Below are 24301 nucleotides of genomic sequence, written 5' to 3' on the forward strand. Positions count from 1 at the left end.
TCCAAACTAGAAGAAATGACTGACCGCCAGATGGGCCAATTTTAGATCGACTTTTCCCCAGTCTCACTCTTAGCGTTTCAACATTAGCTATTTTTAAGACTATGAATAACAAGGACCCTGCACTTCGGGCACAGCCATCCCTAATTTTAAACTACAGATCAGAGGTGATAATGTTCTCAGACGAGTACACCCGCCATTACAAAAGTCTTTCTTGGGTATATGAATCGAATAATGGGATTAACTCTCACTTTTATAACGTACTCAGAATTGAAAATGCGAAGTGTATTCAATGTAATATCTCGAACTTTAGATCATTCGATTTGCAGCCCGACATGCAAACTATTGGTGATAGGCTCAAAATTCCCATTTGCTTAGGTGAAGTAATTTCATTCGACAAGGTGACTATTTTAGAGCTAGACGGTAATTCACTACGTGTCTTCTTCAAGACCAAAAATTACTTCAACATTGAATTTCCCTTTCAGTGTAGGCTTAACTTTTACAGTTAAGAACAATTCAATCAAAGCAGATTTGATAGTCAACTAAAACATGTCCTAGATGACTAAAATTTAGTAATGACATGACAAAACTGACAGTTATAACAGACATACCCAATGAATTATCGAATCATATTTGTAAACCTATATTCAAGTAAGGCTGAATTAAAGTGGTTACGTTCATCAATGAACAATAACCCTGATATAGTTAACAAGACAGACAGACGAGACTAACGATGAAAGAGTTTATGAGGGTTAAGCTGAGGAATTATTAGATAATGGTTCTTATGAACAAATACAAAAAAAACCCTACCACCTCGATTCATAATAGTGAAGTCTATAATAAAAAATGTTACTTTAATTCGTAATCCGAGAGTCGCGGGTTCGAATTCCCATCCCATCAAACATGCTCACCCTTTCAGCCGTGTGGGCGTTATAATGTTACGGTCAATCCCACTATTCGTTGGTAAAAGAGCAGCCCAAGAGTTGGCAGTGCGTGGTGATGACTAGCTGCCTTCCCTCTAGTCTTACACTGTTAAATTAGGAACGGCTAGCGCAGATAGCCCTCGTGTAGCTTTGCGCAAAATTTAAAAACAAACAAACAAAATTAAAACATTATTTTGAATAAAGATAGCGGTCCAGGTGTGGAAGAAATGAAATACTGGAACTTTTGTGTATAAACTGTTTAGTTGGGTATAAAGTCTAGATGGCGCTGATGGTGTAATGCAGAATAACATAAATTGAGGGTTATTTAATTATATAAAACAGTATCTAATTTTAACTATTACTCCTGCCGATAGTAGGGTAAAAAGTCGCCGAAACATTTTGTTTCTTGTTCAGATCTCTGCTTCGTTTCTGGTAAATGTTATTTGTTGCAACTATTTGACGTTTTATATATATGGCTCTGCATGGCCAGGTGGTTAAGGCACTCAACTCGTAATCCGAGAGTCGCGGGTTCGAATTCCCATCCCATCAAACATGCTCACCCTTTCAGCCGTGTGGGCGTTATAATGTTACGGTCAATCCCACTATTCGTTGGTAAAAAGCAGCCCAAGAATTGGCGGTGGGTGGTGATGACAAGCTGCCTTCCCTCTAGTATTACACTGCAAAATTAGGGACGGCTAACGCAGATAGCCCGAGTGTAGCTTTTCGCGAAATTAAAAAAACAAAACAAATTATATAAAAGTATTTTGAGGAGTGACGTCACGTTTAAAACATTTTTCGCTATATAATTTATTTTGGAAAGCTCATCTCAAATATTATAGCTCATAATAATTTTTAATGAATATTCAGAGATAAAATAGTTGAAAGAAAAATACTCATTTGATTAGCTTCGCTTTTCAGTTTAATTGAAGTATACGTAAATGAACAACAAATTTACAATTGCAATGTGCATGAACTTTCCTTTAAGCCTAATTGTCTACCCTAATTCATTATTATAATGCTGTATCTAATTTGTTTTCATTCACAGTTCATTGATATGTTTGGACAATGTACGAAACAAACAAGTTGGACGCGATAACTACTGAAATTAGTTTGTATTAGAGCAAAGCCACACTTGGGATATCTACCGTGTCCACATCGAGAAATCGAAATACATATTTTAGTGTTATAAGTATGTTGACTTAATGCTGTCCCATCGTGGGACCACTAATTAAATATTATACAATAGGGGCTGAATATGTTAGGGTTAAGCTAAAAATGGCTACCTTCGAATTTAAATTAACTTACTTTGAGCGTCTATAGTTTCTACTTGCTCCAAAACACATACAACACGTATGCGGAAACATCCTTTTAATAATGTTTCCTCGTTAGTTGTGTTCGTTAGGTGTGATTTAATTTTCTCTAAGCACGAAAAGATCTATACAAAAATTCTGTTAACATTCTGGTATTGGGAATAAATATTTTAGTACTTACAACTGTTGAAGACTGGTGTTTGTTCCTAATAATTAGTTTATTATTTTTCTTTTCCTGTTACTGATCAGGACAAAAAATTAGGCTAAAAACTAGGGCTACTCTGGCTTTCCTGCGACTTGTGGTAACCATAGCAATAAACTCAATACCAGCGATTTTGTTTCAGTTATAGTTCAAAAATAAGGCTAGAAACTAGGGCTATTCTCATTTTCCTTGGACGTCGACGTCTTGTAACTCTAACAAAGTACTCAATACCGATGTTTTTTAAGATATAGTTCAGAAAATAAAGATAAAATCTAGGATTATCCCGGCATTCCTGGGACGTCTGGTAACTCTGATAGTGCACTCAAGGTTGTTGTTTTTTTAAAGTTATAATTAAGCATTTGTACCTTTTAGTTACTTGTAGTTGTTAGTTTAATTATAAATATTACATTTAACTACATATCATTTTAACTATTATAGTCAACTGAGTGGTGATGACCACGACATCTGTCAAGGTAATGTAACTTAGGACTTTACGTTAATCAACCCCTTTACAATATTCTTCGTAAGCCACCAATATTAGAGATTACCACTTACTAGTCAAGTCCACATAATATTTCACACACTTATATAGCAGACAAAAAAACTTCATTATGTTAGAGGATTCACTTCAGATAACTAAGTAATTTTCGTTATTTTTTTCGTCACCGTTTTACATGTTTTTTAGTTATCATAACACTTATTATTGTTTTATGTTCGCTAACATACATTTAATTATAGCTAACTGAGAACACTGTTCAATACACAGATTTATCATTATTGAACTGGATTTTTGTTGTTTGAAATAAAATCCGTTCGAGCGACATTTTACAACGTAAAGATAGGCTTAACCGTGTGCCCAAAAGATTTTAGTATAGTTTAACCTACTCCCACAAATCATTAAACTTTCTCACAGTTAACCATAGAAACTTAATCTTTAGGGAACACTCACATGCCAAATATAGCTTCATGTTACAGCAGAACGACTAAGAAACTCACCTGAGAAATATGCAAACCCGGAGTTAGGGCCACCCATCATTTCGGGACTATCGTCTAATCCTTCTGGGGAGAGGCCTGATCGTAGTGGTCTCATGGCACGCCTGGGGCCGCGATAGAAGTGCCGACGAACTCCTAACGAGCTCAACTGTTTTATCCTTCTTTCCTTAGATCGTCGATTTTGGAACCAAACCTATGTTAGAAAAAATAGGTAAGTAACGTGTACCAAGACAACGGTCTTGTATAGCTAAGCCTTTATAAAGCAATATACATACAAACCTGTGTTAGAAAAATAGGTTAAATCAGTAAAGAAACTCGCTTATGTCTTACAGTAACGTTTCTAAAATATATATTATTGTATATAGATAAATACTTTGATCAGTAAAGTAACGTCGCTTAACCTTACAGTAAAATCGTTAAAATAAATGTTACTGTATAAATAAATAGGGTTAGATCAGTAAAGTAACGTCGCTTATATCTTACACTAACATTGTTAACATAAATCTTATTGTGTTTGGAAAAATAGCGTTAGATCTATAACGTCGCTTGTGCCTTACAGTAACATTGTTAAAATAATTATTATTGTGTATGTCATCCTTATCCGGATTCTAATTTGTAAAGTAGTTAATAACAACAATAGGATTTCTGTTGAAAAATGAAGTTTCAATATTTCGCATAGGAATAACATATTCTAAAAGAAGTGCTACTTCAAACACAAAGGAATTTAACTTACAGACAAAACCTAACAAATCAGTGGATTTCAGGTAAGGAAGGTGCACCACGACCAAGGTCTTATATAGCTAAGCCTTTATAAAGCAATACACATCCAGGCAACGAAGGTGTACCATGACCACGGTCTTGTATAGCTAAGCCTTTATAAAGTAATACACATCTACGTGTATACGGTATATACTAGTGTCGTCATGGGAACGGTACAGTCGCTACATAGTTACTCGCACCTCACAAAAAGAGTTCCACCCCACATGTATTAGGCGTTATTCTACAGTGATGCGTTTGGTTTTAACCTTCAAGATGTGATTCGACATCGTTTTCCAACAATCTTTTTTTATATATAGTTATTCCTACTGGACCCACAATCTTCGGGTTGCATGTTCGAATCCCGTTACCTAACTTGTTTTCTCTTTCAGTTATGGGGACTTTTTAATGTGACGGCGGCGGTGTTCACATGTCGATAAAAACACGTCCATAAAATCAATTCAGCATATCTACCACTCAAATATAAGATGATTTCATTTTCAAAAATTTTTCGTATCTTAATTTTTTGTACATCAGGAAGGTTAGGTAGCTTTCAGTTACCGTGGCCGTTTAGCTACACAGATGTATATATATTGTAAACGACAAGAAAAAAATAACGGTTCAGAATTATTTACTGGCTGTGCGCTCCTAATTAACGAACTCAAACTTTCCGTTTGATTAATTACGATTCTTTCTCTAGTGGTTCAGAGGTTCACAGACTTAGAACTTTAAAGTCCGATATTCGATACCACATGGTGGTCAAAGCGCAGACAGTCCATCATGTAGCTTTTTGCTAAACAAACAGACAAAATTTTGTTCTCACCCACGATTGCGTGAATGTGTGTTTGGAATTAAATACAAAGCTACATATTGGTCTATCTGTGCTCTGGTCACCACGGATACAGAAGCCTGTTTTCTAGCAACGTGAATCTACAGACATACGACAATGCTACCTGATGGGGCCGGTTGCTCAGTGATAGTTGTGAAGGCTTGTAACCCTAAAAATCGCGTTTCGATATCCACGATGGACAGAGCACAGGTAACCCACTGTCTATCTTTATTTATCACAACAACAACAAACACACTAGCGCTCTGGACGGTTGGGCCTGACGAAAGCCCACGTATTTTATCTTTTTTCTTTATTGTTCTTTTAATGTGATTTAACCCCCTTTTTATCCCACGTTTGTTTATTTTTCTACTATTCCCAATCTAAAAAATAAATAGGAATGAACAGATTGATATAATAACACACGGGCAGAGGGGAAGAGAAGTAATTCTTTCACGTTGTGGATAGTCCCCCGCTGGTATAGTGGTAAGTACGGGTTTACGACGCTAAAATCAGGGGTTCGATTCCCTCCGTGGACTCAGCAAATAGCCCGATGTGGCTTTGCTATAAGAAAACACACACACACACACACACACACACACACATTTTGTAGATAAATAAATGTCGCGAGAAAGTACGAGACTAATGACGTCACGTAAGCTATGTCTTAATCAATATATATAACCACACCTTTCTCGATATAAACATAACTCTTGTACTTTGAATGTTGCAATATGACGTGTTTCATCCGGAAATAGGAAAAAAAACAACAACAACAACAAAACACAACAGTAATATGTAATAATAGAATGATACTTAATAATAACCTAAGTCTAATAACGAAGCCCTTGTTACATACAGCCCGTGTTTCCTTTTCTTATTTCCTATTTCTTTTTATTTCCTATCAAAAGACAGATGGGGATTTTAGGGCCACGGAAAAATAAAGAACCTTCTTCCCCCTCATAAAAATCAGTTCCTTGTTGCACGTGAGGAAAACTGCATTCAACAAGAAGAGCGGATGAAAATGTTATGGTTAATTGCACATGCATCGGTTTACTGACATATTAAACTAAAGGGACACTTGGTAGAGTGCATACCTCTGCCACGCAATGTTGATCATATCCAGCCATCTACAAATAAGAAAATGTGTCTCTGTGTTGGTCTTTATCGACGGACACAGTCTATATACACGCCAAGACAATGTCGAATAATATTTTGGATAAGTCCACATAGTTCTCTCAAAATCTAATCATTTTTGGCTGAGTTTTAGAACAAAAAACAATGTAAAAAAATCGGTCCTCCTGCCCTTTTGACGAAAAAGAGATTTTATTTTTTCGTGGCCTTACTGTGACCTTGACCTGTGACCCTCTGAAACCTAATCACCCTTAAATTTATTTCAGAAAATTCGAGAAAAAGACTATCTTTGCACAGCTGTGTCTTATTTAGCACTGACAGAGAAGATAGCTAGCCAATAGCAACCACTGCCAAATCTCGAACTAGTTTCCTCAGAACAAATAGTAGTATTCCATCGTTGTGCTAGCTAGAATTTGTTTTTTAAATCATTTATTAGCAACTATTAGCGCAGAGTGTAAAGGGCTCCGTAGACGTTAGAAAGGTCCCGGGTTCGATGACAAACCGAGAAAAAAGTTAGCGCAATTAAAAAAACACTGTCGAAGACAAGTCTTATGTATATGGTAGTTTAACTCGTTAAAAAGTATTATACTAGTAGCATATAAGAGAGATAACCCTTAAACCCAGGGAACAGAGCAATCGTGTGGCATAAATAGGGTCTCGTGCTCAAATTCTGCACGCGGAAGAATTTTTTTTTTTTTTTCAATTTCGCGCAAAGCTACACGAGGGTTATTTGCATTAGCTGTCCCTAATTCTAGCATGCGGAAGAATCTAAATATCTAATTTACTATGCACCAAAGCATTTTTTAAAAGATAGAATATTTTCAAGCACACCCTAAATACAGAAACTATACCACCCAACCACCCACAATTAATGCTTGACTACAATTTTCTGACACTTTGTTATTTATGGATTTTTAAAGAAAAATATATATACATAGAGTAAACAGTCAATATAAATACTGCGATGAAACATGAATAGTTATATTATTTTTTTAAATGCGTTTAGGTATATTACAGCAAAGCCATTATTGGCTGTCTACTCTGTTCACTGTGGGGAATCGAATCCCGGATTTTAGCGTTAAACGTCTGTAGACTTATATTCGTAAAAACGATTAGACGCAGACAACTTAGTTCAATATTTAAAACCAGACATTAAGTATGTCACGAGGTATCAGGTACGTGCCTCTCCTAGAATGTTTGAATGCATGCGTTTCATTTTACACGATTTAGACGTTGTTCTTGTAGAATTATGGTCATCAAAGACACGCGAAATTCATTTAATTAAACGCATCAGGCGTGGGAAAAAGGGGTATAGTTGAAACCGTTGACAACTGTTCTCAGATTTTTTTTTTATCCAGAAAACTAAAACTGTGAATGATGCCGTAAATGTATATATATACAAGAAAGAAAGACAGAGAAAATAACAAGTTCAAGCACTGATGCAATATGTTTGCATACTTTTATAACTATCATTTCATGCACGTATTGTTACAATTCCACATACCGTCCCGGTGGTCTTCCATCTTGTGTCACGCGGCGTTCACGAATGCGTGAAGGCGTCAGTATGAAGTCGTCATAACGTACAGAGAGAATCTTATGTTTGGGTATTAAGACGGTATTCTTAAACCACGTGACGTTAAGGTCGACTTGTGAAATATAAATGAGCTCGCAGAAGGGAAAAAAAAAAAAGAATTACATTATTATATATGGCATGGTATTTTATAGTTATTGCAAAGATATGTCAGTACAAACACGAGTAATTTCCCTAAGGCGTGTTCCATGTGGAAAATGATTGTTTGTCAATTACAGACCGGTGTTCTGCTCTGAGCACAAATTTTCGCGATTTTCTCTCGTGACTACTGGTGAGAAGGTGTGACATTTCCTGTCCAAAATGCAGGCAATAATGTCACCTCTTCGTGGACTCGAACAAAAAAAAAAAAAAAGGGCTTATGTAAATAAATAAGTAAAGATGACGGAGGTTTAGCAACACGACACCAGGTTGCCGCAGCATATCAACAAATAATAATGCATTCGGCAAAGTTAAAATGGGCGAAAGATTTGTTTGTTTGTTTTGAATTTTGCGCAAAGCTACACGAGGGCTGGCTCCGCTGGTCATAATTTTGCAGTGTAAGAATAGAGGGAAAGCAGCTAGTCATCACCACCCACCGCCAACTCTTGGGCTACTCTTTTACCAACTAAGAGTGGGATTGATCGTCCATTATAACGCCCCCACAGCTGAAAAGGCATGTTTGGTGTGACGGGAATTCGAATCTGCGACCTTCGAATTAAGTAAGAGTCGAGTACTTTAACCACCTGGCCATGCCGGGCCGGCTGTGAGAGATAAATCAATAAAACATATATGCTATTGAGTTGTGATAACCTATGTAGAGCCCTATGTTCTTGAAAAAAACTATGTGGCTGGCACGCAAGATGTCACAACACAGGTTAATTATCTAAATCCATTTAAAATTAGATGAGATAAAGTTCCGAGTATGGACAACTTTCGAAGATTGTTTTTTGTTGACTGACCAAATGTACAATCACATTTTTTATATACGTGCTTTAACATGGCCTCTGGATCTCTCAAACTTCGCAAACCTCGCATTACGAACTGTAACTTTATTACAGACGATATTTTTATTTCACAGTGATGGCCCGGCATGGCCAGGTGGTTAAGGCACTTAACTCGTAATCTGAGAGTCACGGGTTCGAATCCCCATCACACCAAACATGCTCGCCCTTTCAGCCGTGGGGGCGTTACAATGCAACGATCAATCTCACTATTCGTTGGTAAAAGAGCCCAAGAGTTGGAAGTGGGTGGTGATGATTAGCTCTAGCACTGCTAAAATAGGGACAGCTAGCGCAGATAACCCTCAAGTAGCTTTGCGCGAAATTCAAAACAAATTTTACAGCGCCACCTATAAGAAAAACAGCCATCATTTACTTTCAAAACATATTTTTTCCAATATGACGTAATTTGTCGCTGCGCATGCTTGATTTAATTAATTGACTTTTTTCCACTCGGAAATTAATATATTAAATTCTACATAATTAACAATTTACTTAATTTATACATTTTTCGAAAGTAAGATAATATATCAACTTCTACATTTTTAAAATATTTCGCTCTGTGAAATTACAAAGCCAAAAAATCGTCAAAAACTTTCAGTTCACTTATTGCTGTTGTTTTTTTTGTTGTTTTTTGGAATTTCGCACAAAGCTACTCGAGGGCTATCTGTGCTAGCCGTCCCTAATTTAGCAGTGTAAGACTAGAGGAAAGGCAGCTAGTCATCACCACCCACCGCCAACTCTTGGGCTACTCTTTTACCAACGAATAGTGGGATTGACCGTCACATTATAACGCTCCCACGGCTGGGAGGGCGAGCATGTTTGGCACGACTCGGGTGCGAACCCGCGACCCTCAGATTACGAAGCGCACGCCTTAACGCGCTAGGCCATGCCAGGCCCGTCACTTATTGCAAGAAAATATTCATTTATTTTTGTTCACACTTTAATACCTATTCTACACTAAGATTGAAGTAGCCGTAATACCATTAATTACGATAGCTACAATAAATATTATTGCTATATTATTAATAGGGTTTGCTTTTGTTCAATCAGACCAATTTATAACAACACAGCCCTCTAATGGCTTAGTAAAAAAATTTGGGGATTTGTATCGCTAAAATATCGAGTTCCAATGTTCGCAGTTGGTACAGTCAGGACAGTCCACTGTGTTGCTTTGTGTTCATTAATAAAATAAAAACTTACAAAAACACAGAAAATCAATTTCACTTGTCACTAACAGCCAATTTAAAATCATCTTCACATTATGCATTTTTTACTCCCAAACAAACGTACAATTAATGTTATGTAATATAAACCTTTTATCAGTCTAATTAATGAATGTCGGCAAAGGATGCTGACGTCAGCCGTCCACGGGGATATGACAGTCTTACTTGGGCTGATGGATGTCTTTATTCTTCCAGTTTCATATCATCCCAACAGGTTGGCATCAAGTTGGATTAAAATGACATGTTTGACCACTAGGTGGCAACTGTCATTTGTCGTCGCAACGAAGATTGATGTAAAAAGTAAGAACCCCCCCTGGTGTTTGTGTAATGATAACAGTCTCTCCTACAGTTATTTAGTTAGATGAGTATATTAAGTTGTATGTGCGCGTTTGTGACTAAGACAAAAAAACATATTGTTCGGAAAACTGTATGTTATTATTATTAACTTTTGTGTAATATGAAAAGGGGAGGCTAGGAAGTCATATCGCTGATGTCACCAAGGCAGTTAACGTATTTGTTTGTTTCGAATTTTTCGCTCAAAGCTACACGAGGGCTATCTGCGCTAGCCGTCTAATTTAGCAGTGTAAGACTAGAGGGAAGGCAGCTATTCATTACCACCCACCGCCAACTCTTGGGCTACTCTTTTACCAACGAATAGTGGGAATGACCGACATAACATAACGCCCTCACGGCTGAAAGGGCGAGCGAAAATGTTTGGTGTGACGGGGATTAGAAACTGCGACCCTGAGATTGCGAGTCGAGCGCCCTAACCACCTGGTCATGATGGGTCAAGGTTAAAGTGAAAAACAAAAAACAACTTTTCTTAACCTAGTTGCTTCACTAGTAACTGTGGTGACCTGGACAAAAGTCATTTCTCACGTATGTATCGTTCAGTCCCCTGCTAGTACAGCGGCAATTCTACGGATTTACAACGCTAAAATCAGAGGTTCAATTCCCATAGGAGGACTCAGCAGATAGCCCGATGTGGCTCTGCTATAAGAAACACACACACACACACACACACACACACACACACACACACACACACACACACACACATGTAACGTTCAACTTAGAAATACACAAGAAAGCTCAACAACTGGTTCAGTAATATGATTCGTATCAAATAAGATTATTGATTTATTTTATCACAAACAGTTTTAAACAAAAATTATATGACTGCAATGATACAGCGTGTCTTCATTTGGTTGAATAGTTCACATTTGTTGAAGCGATTTACACGTATTTATATTCTTAAACTGAAAAGCGCTTTATGAGACATACGAAGCTAAATGACCGGGTCTGGCACCATTATACATTCAACATGAACAGCACTTAGAATCCCCGTCCCACCAAACATGCTCACCCTTTCAGCTGTGGAGGCTTTATATGTGACGCTCAATTCAACTATTCGCTGTTAAAAGAGTAGCCCAAGAGTTGGCGGCGGGTGGTGGTGACTAGCTGCCTTCCCTCTAGTCTTACACTGCTAAATTAGGAATGGCTAGCGCAGATAGCCCTAGTGTAACTCTGCGCAAAATAAAAAAAACAAACAAACAATAACTTCTAAATTATGTATACGATTACCTCAGATAGTCCCTGAATAGCTTTGCGCGAAATGAAGAAAATCTTCACAGGAGTTATGTTGGAGTAGCCATATGAATAGTCCGTTGTTGTTTGGTTAAACGATCTTGATCAGCCTGTAGAAAACCGTGGTTTCAGCAAGAAGGTGACCATCCAATTCTACCAATGAATTATAATCATTGTCATTTCGTGTTTTAAAAACCCGATCCTTTTTCAGACATGATGTGGCTCTACACTCAAATTGTGTGTCCTACTTTGACACTCCAGTAATTCCCAATTAATCTCCAACCAACCGTGCATAAGAAAGATACGTTTAAAGTTTATCTCCTTCTAATTTCCTCGAAAAGGGTCAAAGACCGCCTGAAAGAGTCATCCGTTTTAATCATCCGCACCATTATCCAATACAGTGTTATTTGTCAGTCAATTGACATTAAAATGACGTTGCAAGAAAACGTTTTCTGAGCAGTGAAGCAAAAATTTCAAACTGTTTGAGAGGTTAGGCTTAATATGGGATTTCTGAGATGAATGTATTGTTCAAATATTGTATTTGCTGTGTTTCTTTTTCGGAATTAGGTTTATTCTTTCTTATTCTTTTTTCTCATTTCATTATTACCGATTTATCAAAATTTATGATAAATCGTTTATTAATAATGGTGTGAAGTCCTGGCTAAACACTTGTTAACAGTGTTAAATTTGTTTCTAAGTGTTTTCATTGTAAATATTGTTTATTTTTGTTGAATTATTACACTAGCGGCGCGTTCATTTTAGACTGTTACAACCTCATGTTGTCATAAACTTAAGTAATCTTCCGCTATGTCAACAGTTTCTGTACGTCATCACTACGGAAGCTGGTGTCAGCTTCACCATACAAGCATACATATTTTTTCAAAGTTTTTTCAAATGATTTGATAGAACGTGAACTAGCGTTTTAACGTAACTAAAAATTCATATATAAACTAAATGTTAGAAGGAAATAATAATGATAAATAATAATTTGCTGCCTCGCACAGTTATTTCGTTTATTCTATGTTTAAAGAAATTTATGTTATCTGGCGAAATTATACTATACAGAAACACTATTAGATGTATACAGGCTTCATTAAAATTTTGCGCTTAATAACTAACATACCAACAGGTGTCTCACTGATCGTTCCTGGCAAAACCCAACAATGAAACCCAAACAACACCAACCCTGTTCGTTAATTCGTTCCCCACATATACAAACACGAGAAAAAATATAGATTAACGAGTCCAGGAGAAACGCATTCCAGTGTTTATTTTTTTCTCCTGAACGAGGTAAGTGGGTTTTTGTTTATTTTTTTAAAAAAACTAAGCCTATTGCGCTTCACAATGTTGACTATACTGAACTTCTAATATGCCGTGACAAAAAACAAATAAACATCCAGTTTTAGATTTTCTAAGTCAATTTTATCATCTGGTAACATGTTTCTTGCAGCGGCATATATATTAACTTGAACTTGCGGAGGAATACATTACCTAGAACAACTCGTAAACAACGCACTTTATCACCTAATTTGTATTACTACCTTCTCTCCGTCGTGACAGAATGAAAGGGTTACATAATGCATATGTGATCTGTAGCTCAGTCACGTGCAATTGTCAAAAATCAATATTTGTTATCTTTTCGGTTTTTTTCACACACACCCCCCTTCAACAGACATATCAATATATTTCAGGTTCACCCCGATATCGTCGTGAGTGGGTGTTCATATCCACCCCTACAGTTACTTCAGGGTGTATCTTTTCAAAAACTGAGTTCGTTTAATAAAACAAAGCAGCATTCTACTTCTTAAAGAAGTGGTATGTAAACATACAAAAAGAAATAACTTTGAACCTAGTATCCCGAATTTTGACTCTAAAGACCCTTAGTTGGATATAAATTTCAGTTTGAAAAACTCGCCGGACAACATTTGACCGAAAAATTCGTGTCTCGCGGCAGTAAACTACAGACAATTGTCATTGAAGTTCAAACTTCACCTAAACTAGTTATAAAAACAGGAACAAAATATGTTTTTGCTCTTTCTTTGTCATCAACTGACTTCTACACACAGAAAATGCTCGTGTGCTAGTACCAGTTTTCAAGAACATAATTTTATGGGCTTGTTTCGCTTTACAGGTGTGGTCTTAAAGGGTTAAATACACATTTTTTGAAACTTGCATTCTTCTTTTTGAATGAGTTTCGATGATACTTTTACATTTCAACATGCCCTTCATTCGATGCTACTCTTTAATGCTCAAAATGTAACTACCATTTCTTTGTTTTTAGCATACAGTGTATTTGTTTTGCAAATAACGGTAATTACTATTCATGATTACCATCTATAAATGACGTCACCGTTTTTTTTTTCTCTAATATCTTATTTCTTTCTCTTTTTTTGTCTATTTGTTGTTGAACGCCAAGCTGCGTAGTGGAATATCTGTGCTGGAATCATCACAGGGATCTAACCCTAAATATTTAAACTGAAAATGAATTAATGTATTATAGAAAAGAAACAAAAAACTTTCTTCATTCACTGTCGTCTCTCGTTGGGCAAAGTACAAGTGGCCCATTATGTAAAGTTGCGAACAACAACAAACAAAACTTTCACCCTTGCACAATTTGAGCAAACAAATAGATAAACTCGAAGTTCGCAGTTTCTGTATACAGTAAACCAGTATTTATACAAGTATGATTATATCGGTTTACATTTCTGAAAAAAATGAAAAAGGCAAAACAAAAACCGAAACATTTAAATAATACAACAGTTCTCTTTTTACCAAATATATTCATCCTTTCAGCCGTTCGGGCGTTATAATGTAATGGTCAGTTCAATTATTCGTTGGTAAAAGAGTAGCCGAAGAGTTGGTGGTGGGTGGTGATCACTAGCTGCCTTCCCTCTAGTTTTACACTACTAAATTAGGGACGGCTAGTGCAGATAGCTCTCTGGTAGCTTTGCGCGAAATTCAAACTAAACCTTAACTGTACCATTGTGTTCACATACTTATGAATTTGTATTAAATTGTGATTTATGTTATTAGGAGAAGCCTTTTATAATACGTATTTGAGCAAGAAATAGTTCCCAACTTCGCCTCACTTGTCTGTAGCTTCTTACCTGTAACACACTTCAGAAAGTATCACTGCCTCACCGGGCGATATATATATATATATATATATATATAGGTTTGAAACATAGAAAAGTGTAACAAAAATTTGTGCCTTACGAGAAAACAAACCTGTTTTGGGTTAACTCGACAACTTAAAAGTTTAAATTAAGTAAAGTGGAAGTAAAATATTTATAGTCTTATATTTACTGTAAATATGGAATTAAAACACATAAGCATTTAACAAAATCTTGGGAATTTTGAAAACACATGTGGTTAGAGTTAACTCGATAATATAAAAGTTTAAATTAAGGAGGTCCTTATAATGCCCACAATTAAAAGTACGGAGCGTAGTCCATGGCATATTTCGGCTCGAACTTTGGTCATTCCGATAAGCAGCCTGGTATGTCAACCATTAGGCTAAGCAAAGAAAAATTAACTTATAGTTTATGCTGATTCATCCTAGAAACTTACCATTAACTAAATTCAAGTGTAGATCAACAAAATTTCATGCTAAACAGTTACAAAAAATTCCTGGGCAGGTAAATGGTAAGCTAAAGTCCAGGGTTCGATTCCCCGCTGTGTAGTTTAAACAAAAAATAAACTGCAGCTTCAGTTTCTTCGTAAAATAAAAACTGCCTTTAGGAAGACAAGTGCCAACTGATTTTGTGCAAATTATTTTTGTGATATTTTGACACGAAATATCACTGTATAAAAAATCTAGAGATATATTTATTTGTGTAACTCGTACAACAAATTAAATTAGCCGCGCATAAATGATTAATGCAGATCATGAAACGTCCGATTTTATAAAATTTTCTTCAGATCTAAAAATAATCATCTCTTCTGATTTTTTTATTATCCCAATCTGTGAAACTTAACAAAATATCCATTCTAATTGTTTACTTATCTATATATATGTAAAAACGGCTGGTTTGGGTTGAGAACATATTTTTTATGTAGAGAAGCGAACAACGTTTCGACCTTCTTCGGCCATCGTCAGGTTCACAAAGAAAGAGAGGTAACTGACCGATAGCTGACCACATGTTTGAAGGGGGTTATACAAGTGGGTTTTATCGTTATCACTGATGTTTACCTTTATATCCCAATCTGCGAAACTTGATAAAATATCCATTATATCTGTTTGTTTACTTTCATATCGCAACCTGTAATACTCAACAAAATATCCGTTTTATTTTTTATCCTAATCTAGATAATCTGTGCGCACGTGCAGTTACATATATAGGGATATTAAAACCGTGTGAACTGTTTAACCCAAGTGTTTCTTACATGTGGTAAAAAATTCACGTTTCACAAAAAAAACAAAACAAAAAACGTTATATACCTCACAGTTTCTTTCAACAAACATTTCTTTAAGAGAAGAGCACTCAGTCACGTCGAAGGGCCACAAGGTAGCCGTCACCGAGCCGGATGGCCCTCCGGAGGCTTGGCAGGGGGTCTACCGGCGATTCAAAGCTTTATACCGCCGCTAACATTGGTAAACCGAGGAGTCAGTGCCGCTGTAAGCGTGTAGCTTGGCAGCGATATTTCAACGCCCTGCTGCCAGCTTTAGCTGCCTGTAGTCGGCCGTTTCCCACCAATCCATCCCCCGCTGACTACGGGGTTTTCTCGTCAGTCAATTATACTCCACCCAAAACAAATCCGAAGCTTGCCGGAGCTTGTGGAGGGAATACACACGAATGTCTAATTTACCACAAACATGAATATGTTTCTAAAAAGTATTCACAAACTCTTCATTACCTTGCAAACGTATCTTTATTATACAGTTTTGGCGTTTCCCAGCCTCAACGAAGATTAACTTTTCGAATTATTCTTAATATCTTTGACTTGGAAGGGGGGGGGGGAACCAATGAAACGACTTATTGATTGCGTATACTCGAAACGTACTGCGACATACGAACGACGCAGAATGTGTACTTTGATTAAGAACAAACCGATTAAAAGTTTTGGAAATCGATAACTTCTAAACCTCATTAACAAACGCGATAGATTGAACTTCGTACAAAACTTCTATTGTGATATATTTCAACAGGAGATAACACCGTAACGAGAAATTGATTCCGATTCATACGGAACGTCTATTTCAACTAGTCCAATTCTCTGCGGAGAGATACGGTGAAACTTAACATATCCAAAAAACACAAAACCTCTGACTAAAGATAGAAATAAAAATCACGTAGAACACTGAGTCATGTTACAAATACATCACTCGGGTTTTTCTGACGGGCCTTGTTCGTCAGAAATCTCCCCGTTGTTATGTTAGGATATTCCCGCGTTTTCTTATTCGAAAAGCAAACAAATTGTATCTCCTATCACAAGCGTATTTCCTAGCTTACAATAGTTTGTTAATGACCCAAAATCATATCAGCCACTTAACGAAAACTGATACACATACTAAAGACGGTTTCGTTTTGTTCATTTTAGGATATCCTTGCCAGGCTACTCGAAGGGTATCTACGTTAGCCGTCCCTAAATTTGAACCTAAGAGACGACAGAACCCACTACACTAGAACACGCCGCAACCATTTCACGAACGCTGTATCAAAAGGCGGATTCTCTTAATTGTACAGTAACGCTGCTAATTAAACAAAGATTTTCTTCTTAAATGGACATCCTGTTGCTATCATTATAATTACCATTGTGTCATATCAAGTCCTACCTTTATCCACCAGGTTATACCATTATGTCATGCAAAGTCCTATATTTATCCACTGTGCCATGTCAAGTCTTACCTTTATCCACTAGATTATACCATTGTGTCATGTCAAGTCCTACCTTTATTCACTAGGTCCTGCCATTGTGTAAAGTCCTACCTTTATCCACTAGGTTTTACCATTGAATTTTTGTTTTACTTCTATGGAAATGACCTAGTAAACAGAGTATCAAACTGGCGATGAGTATGGGAAACCATAGTGTACTTGGTTAGAGAATTCTATAACATCTAGAAATACGCGTAAATTTTCATTTTCAAAGAATACATTTGTAAGAACAACAGTAGGAATATTATACGGGTATTAGGAAAACCGTTAGTCATTGTTTAGCTGTTATTATTTTGATCTCAAGTCTGGTCCAATGAAAGACTCAGCGTGGAACCCGAAACGTCGTCTCGACATTCACAGAGATCTCGGTTCCAAATCCTTTATCACATCTGTGTTTTCATTACGTATTATTAGTGTGTATTATATTATATTGATAATGTCGCACCACACTATATTCGGTACGCAACAACATTATAGCATGTTTCTTAAGCACAAAGCTACACAATAGACAATCTGTGCTCTGCCCAACGTTAGAAATACCCCTGAACGACCAGAGACACTATTTTAGTTTTTAACCTTGGAAAGGTTTCGTCCAATTACTATTATAATAGTAATAAGTTGATATCACTATGGTAATAACCATAATGCTTCATTTCAACCGTTCAGGGCTACCCAAACTGTTTTATGTACCAATGAAAGGTTATGTAAGTTGGTGAATTATTTTCCAGTGTTTATTTAAAATGATAATTTATAATATAAAATAATCTTAAACTAAGTACACTTCCTAAATAATTCACCACCCCTCTTAGTAAAAACACTAAAACAAGAGGGAACCCTCGATAGCCGCGGCATTTGAAATATATTAAGCAGGATTGCAGTAAATTAATCTACGAGACATTTTTTTCCCCTTTTTATCAGCTATAATTTTGTCCGTCATTAATACCAAACGTAAATGGTGCGTTTTATTACTCATTAGGGTCTCTACCTGCCTATCCTTAAACTAAAATTCTTTAGGCAGAATTAGAGTAAATTAATATGAGCCATTGGGCGTGGTCAAATACATCAGTTGAAATAGTTTGGCCTTCTGAATCCAAAACTGTAATTAGATCTTAAATCGGTCAAGAGATGGCGGAGCTATGAGCTAAAACTTTGTACTTGAAGATTTAAATAAATAAAATCAAGAAAACTCAGCCCCATTCTATATAATGCGCCATGTCGTCGCCAACGATGTTAAAATCGATTAAAGAAATTAAGTCTTTATACACATAAAAACGCCATAGCCAGGGGCCTTATTTAGTACCCTCTAGTGACCATAAAGTCCTTAACACAACAAACCGTTTTATTTGTATTATAAAAGTTTCGTATATGTTACTTAATCTTTTATACACCAATATAAGCATGTCCTGACATTTGTTCCAAGACATTACGAAATCATCTATTTGAAAATATATTCGGAACTTGAAACCGTCAAGTTTTTTGCCACCACCACAGCGGACCTTCGACGCTCAAATGAATACTCCTAAATGTTACTATGGTAACAACTAATATTACGTACACACATATTTTTAGGTCTGTTGTTTACTGGATGTCTAGAGGAAAGATTAGAAAGCGGTACCTTCGTCTCCAAAAATGAATCATCTTGGAGTACCTAGTCACAAATTACCTGTTCAACCGCCGTCACGTGGGCGTGAGAATTCCTTTGACGTTCTGGTTCTGCTTATCACGAATTTTTCTGCGACTCAAAACGTATTAGATTCATTAAAAACATTTCCGGGAAAAGTCCTTCGCGCACCTTACATTAAGAGGCTGTTCTTTTTTGATCGAGTAAATTAGATCGTTTGTAATATTGTCGGTTTACTGATGGGTACTTCTTAGTTATTACGAGCGGTAGCACGTGACACGCTTCAATTTATCATATCAAATTTAATTACAATATTAAAGTAAGCGGATTATATTCTTGAAAATGAAGCTAACCCGTATCTTACGAGTTTATATAAGAATGAAAAATTAATTTGGGTTCAGCTAAATTCATTTAACACTATAAGCTAAGACTATCTTGATACTTGGCGCAAACCTTGAGCAAACTCTGTAACCTATAGCTTTGCTTCTACTGACAAGGTTAACACTACAAGCTAAGCCTATCTTGAAACTTGAGGCAAGGCTTAAATAACTGTAGCTTACATATTCATTTCTACTGACAAGTCTTACTACATCCCCACATCTAATGCGCTGTATGTACATTTTTTAATCCATAATAAATTTGATTGTTTTGTTTTTATTTAGGTATTATTACACCAGAGTGTGTTATTTACAGAATCTCAAGTTGTGTAGCTCCATCGGAATGGTTTCATTGATTGTCTTACACAAAATAACAAACAATTAACACAGTAATCCCGCGTTACACGGTGAGGAAGAAGTCTCTCTCTCTCTCTCTCCACTTATCTATAGATTAATATACAATAAGACTATAGTACTGAATCGTAAAACACAAAAATTTAACACAGTAATTAATAAGCCACAATTCTGGATGAGGCAGTTACATATTTTGAAATCAACACGCGCAAGATAATTAGCGGTTTAAGACTACACGTTACTGACGTAACCGTAGTGAGACAACATTTTATTGTTAGAGTAAAACATGTTGTAATTGTCAACGTTGAACAATTAATAGACTAAGAAAGGTGTGCGTAACTTGTTCTTAGTTAGATATTGTTACACTTCAAAAACTAAGATTCTGTTCACTTACGGACACCCCTCAAATATCACACAGCCTTTAGAAACATTTACAATTGTTGAATATAACAATGCCAATCGAAACGAAAAAAATTTTTTTTTTATCTTTTACTGTTGTAAATATTTATTTATTATTATTAATCCTTGTTAATGTTGATATCTTTCGATTATGTATAATCAAACATAAGACTACATAAAGGACTATCTAAGCTGTGTGGCCCGGCATGGCCAGGTGGTTAGGGTGCTTGACTTGTAATCTGAGGGTTGCGAGTTCGAATCCTCGTCACACCGAACATGCTCGCCCTTTCATCTGTTGGGGCATTATAATGTTACGATTAATCCCACTATTCGTTGGTAAAAGAGCAACCCAAGAGTTGGCGGTGAGTGGTGATGACTAGCTGTTTTATCTCCAGTCTTGCACTGCTAAATTAGGGGCGTCTAGCGCAGATAGCCCTCCTGTTGCTTGACGAGAAATTCGAAAAACAAAAAAGCTAAATTTAAGGTCAGGCTTATTTTAGAATAAACGCCATAGTACGTTTCAAGGCTGTTACACTAACTTCATCTAGCCCTAAAACTACATTTCCAGAAATTGTTTTCAAATAATTAGATTCTTTACAAATTTGTTCCACAACCATAAAAAAAATCACCTCTCTGATCTGTCACAGGATTTTTATTTATTTTTACTGTTCATTACCGCTAGGTTTTACATTGCAACATGTTGCGTAACTTTCATCAGGAAGGTGGCAGCACTGCCGATGTACGGATAGCTCGCATTATTCACCGAAATGGTATTTTAAATCCCTCCTCAATCGGTCATCAGCTTTGCGCGAAATTCAAAAAATAAATGTCTAATCTGTACCCACCATGGGTATCGAAACCCGGTTTTTAGCGTTATAATCCTTCATACTTGCCATTGGTTGAAGAGTGGGTATTTTTGTATATAAACGGGATATTTAACCTACCAAATGCTGGTTAAAAAGGTATTAGTTTTTTTCCTATGCGTTTATTTTAAATGAATGGCATATCATCGCTTGATGTATACACTTCAGAATCGAAAAGTTTTAACGTGAAGGCCATAACCCATAGATAAATAAGAATAATTATGTTTGTTTCAGATGTTTCGCGCAAAGTATGTAGATAGATTTCAGACTAGAAAGAAGGCAGCAAGTCTAAATTAACCTCCGTCAAGAAGTAATCCCACGTTACAAGATAAGGGAGAAACCTCCCTCTGCACTTTTGTATAGATTCATATAAAACAATTATTTTATTATCAAAAACTATGAAACGTCTACATCTGTTAACCATTGTGAACTTTTATTTTATAATTAATGACGTCATGGAATATTTTTATTAAATGACCTGCCCCACCTTTCAATCCAGATCGACATCCATGATATTGCTTGTTTTTTGAATTTCTCGCAGAGCAACACGAGGGCTATTTGCGCTAGCTGTCCCTAATTTAGCAGTGTAAAACTAGAGGGAAGGCTAGTCATCACTACCCACCGACAACTTGTTGGTTACTACTCTTTTTACCAACGAATATTGGTATTTACTAAACATCATAATGCCCCTAGGGCTGAAAGGGCGAGCATGTATGGTGTAACGGGAATTCGAACCCACGACTACTGGCAGAGAGCCCTAACCACTTGGCCATGCTGGACCTTCCATGTTTATGAATGGCGCTAACTATGGCAAAACATTAGAAACTTACAGTAATTTTTAAATGTTCACTAACGAAACAATAACAAATTTATAAGGTTATGTTGGACTGAGAAAGACGTGAAACGTCGAAATTAGTAACCATACACATTGAATATTGTTCCGTTGGTATGAATTTAAGCATTACTGTAAAGTATCACATTTTACATGATTTTGTGCGTTTGTTAATTATCTTAAAGTTAAACTTTAATTTTTCTTTATTTTATATATAGAGAAACAAACTTATAAAGAGACTATATAGGAATCTACAAAGTGAAATCGATGGGGCAAAAAAAAAGAAAGAAAAAAAGTTGCTCTAAAGTGAATGTTGCCTGGACTCCACTCGGACACATTAGCGACAGAAAACTATTTTTATAATGAAGCTAAAACAATGCTCTAAGGAATATTGTTGGTGACAAGAAAGAAAAAAACAAACAATTATTCCAAGTACGAATATAAGAAAGGTTGTGTGTTGTATTTCCATTCTAAGCCTCTTTTGTTCATCGCCTGTACGTGTTTTGAAAAGATGGTTCACTCAATCTCTTGTTTGTTATTGTTGTCGTCATGTTCTAAACAGGAAAGCCTATAATTTAATAAGAATTATATGTTTCGTATGTTCACACGGTTTTTACGTGAATGTTTCAACTTCAGAAATGCTGTTCACATGAATCTTCCTCTACCTCTCACAGATACGTATGTTTTCGGCAATAGGGTGGAGTTACTAAGAAATGTGGGTCGTTGCCACTGGTCGAATATTACGCTTTATTTCCACATATAACATGGTTATAATCACACAGGTGATTTCCACAAACGTATAACAGACGTTCGTATTTCGGTGTAATGTGAAATAATCAAAGGTAAAAATATTCATAATGAGATTGTTTCTGACATGTTAAGCTTAGCGTCACGAACTGGATCGCTCGAGAATATATATATTTGTAACACGCGACGACTGAACGAACACGTGGCTCTGGAGAATGTGTCGTTTTACAGCTCTATGCCAATTTCACTATTTCAGAGATGAAAAGTTCAAAAGAGAAGTCTTGGGTTGGTTAAACAAGTTGATCTCTATAGAAAGAATGTTATTCCGTACAGAATGAGTTATTATCAATAGAGATAAATTGTAGGTTAAGAGAAATAACAATATTAAATTATATAATTATAAATATATTATTATGTATTTGTTGCCAGTTAAACACAAAGCTTCACAATGTGCTATCTGTGTTCTGCCCACCACGGGTATCGAAACCCGGTTTCTTGCTTTGTAAGTCCGCAAACGCACCACTATGCCACACTGAGAGAGGGGGGCTTTACTGTACAAAGCTATTTGTTCGTCGACTCCCCCCTCCAATCACTAGTATGGTAGCAAACTTGAGATAAAATTGTGAAAACCAATGAATCCAGTCTCGACAACCAAGTAGACGCACAAGTTACACAAATGTTACGCAAGACTTAAAATGAAAGAAACCGACATCCAACAATAGTCTTCTGTTCTCTCAAACTACAGCTATCCGGACCGTCTCGTGACTGCCCTCGAGGGCACGTGCTCGGCGTGATCGCTGTCATCTCTAATTCAGAATAATTTTCACCTTTAGAGTACAATAGGCACCTCGAGCAAATCAGCAGTATCTAAAAGATAACTACGTCAGATGTACAATGGTGGTTCCTGCTCATATACCATTTACTTTACACGAAACCCAACCAGATGCACCATCCTATCGAAACCGAGACCTTGTTCTTCTCATGCTGTTCATCAACACATCTATTTAACCTTTCTTAGTTTCCAGTTCGGGAACAACATAATCTCTATAAACCAGTGAATACACATGAAAAGCTTTAATCTATAATTATATTGCCTTTCACTAACCGATCTTTAATCAGATCACTTCTTATTGATCGATCTTTTTAATCGGTCGTATAGCTTCTAAGTGATCGATCGTATCGCATTTTACTGGCTGATCTTTAATCAGATCGCTTGCTACTAGTTCGCCATCACCTGAAATACTTTCCACGCGTTTAAGATATTATTACGTCTGAATTTTGAATAGAAAAGTAAATATAGGAGTAAAAATCTAAGACGTACATAATACTCAACTTTCCTTCCAACTCAGACTCTATTCCAAGTATTTCATCACAATTACTGACCGAGAATGGTTTATTTGTTTTCATTTCGCACAAAGCTACTAGTAGATTATCTGTGCCAGCCTTCTCTAATTTTTAAGTGATAGACTTCTATAAAGAGAAGGCAGCTAGTCAACACCACCCACTGCCAACTCTAAGGCTACTCTTTTACCAACTAATGGTGGGATTTACTGTCACATTATAACGTCCCCATGGCTAAAAGATCAAGCGTGTTTGATGTGACGGGGATTCAAACCAATGACACAGACTATGAGTCGAATAGCGCCCTAACCACTTGGCCATATGGGGCCAATTTCTAATCGAATAGTGAGACTGAATGCCACAGTATCA

The 24301-nt window shown here is 36.4% G+C and overlaps 1 protein-coding gene and 1 long non-coding RNA gene across 2 annotated transcripts in view; one reads left to right on the forward strand and one right to left on the reverse strand.

Moving 5' to 3' along the window:
* LOC143253805 (LIM/homeobox protein Lhx1-like) overlaps positions 1 to 24301 on the reverse strand; it is an 83673-nt gene that overhangs the window by 14986 nt on the left and 44386 nt on the right. Inside the window, exon 4 of the mRNA XM_076508214.1 lies at positions 3429 to 3618. Coding sequence (XP_076364329.1) covers positions 3429 to 3618 — 190 coding nt within the window. The remainder of the gene's footprint in view (positions 1 to 3428; positions 3619 to 24301) is intronic.
* On the forward strand, positions 3499 to 22368 carry LOC143253806 (uncharacterized). Its single transcript, XR_013029851.1, has 2 exons — positions 3499 to 3636; positions 22063 to 22368. It is a non-coding gene; the product is annotated as an uncharacterized LOC143253806 (long non-coding RNA).

Source organism: Tachypleus tridentatus, chromosome 6, assembly GCF_004210375.1.
Source record: "Tachypleus tridentatus isolate NWPU-2018 chromosome 6, ASM421037v1, whole genome shotgun sequence".
In the NCBI taxonomy this organism is placed as follows: domain Eukaryota; kingdom Metazoa; phylum Arthropoda; class Merostomata; order Xiphosura; family Limulidae; genus Tachypleus; species Tachypleus tridentatus.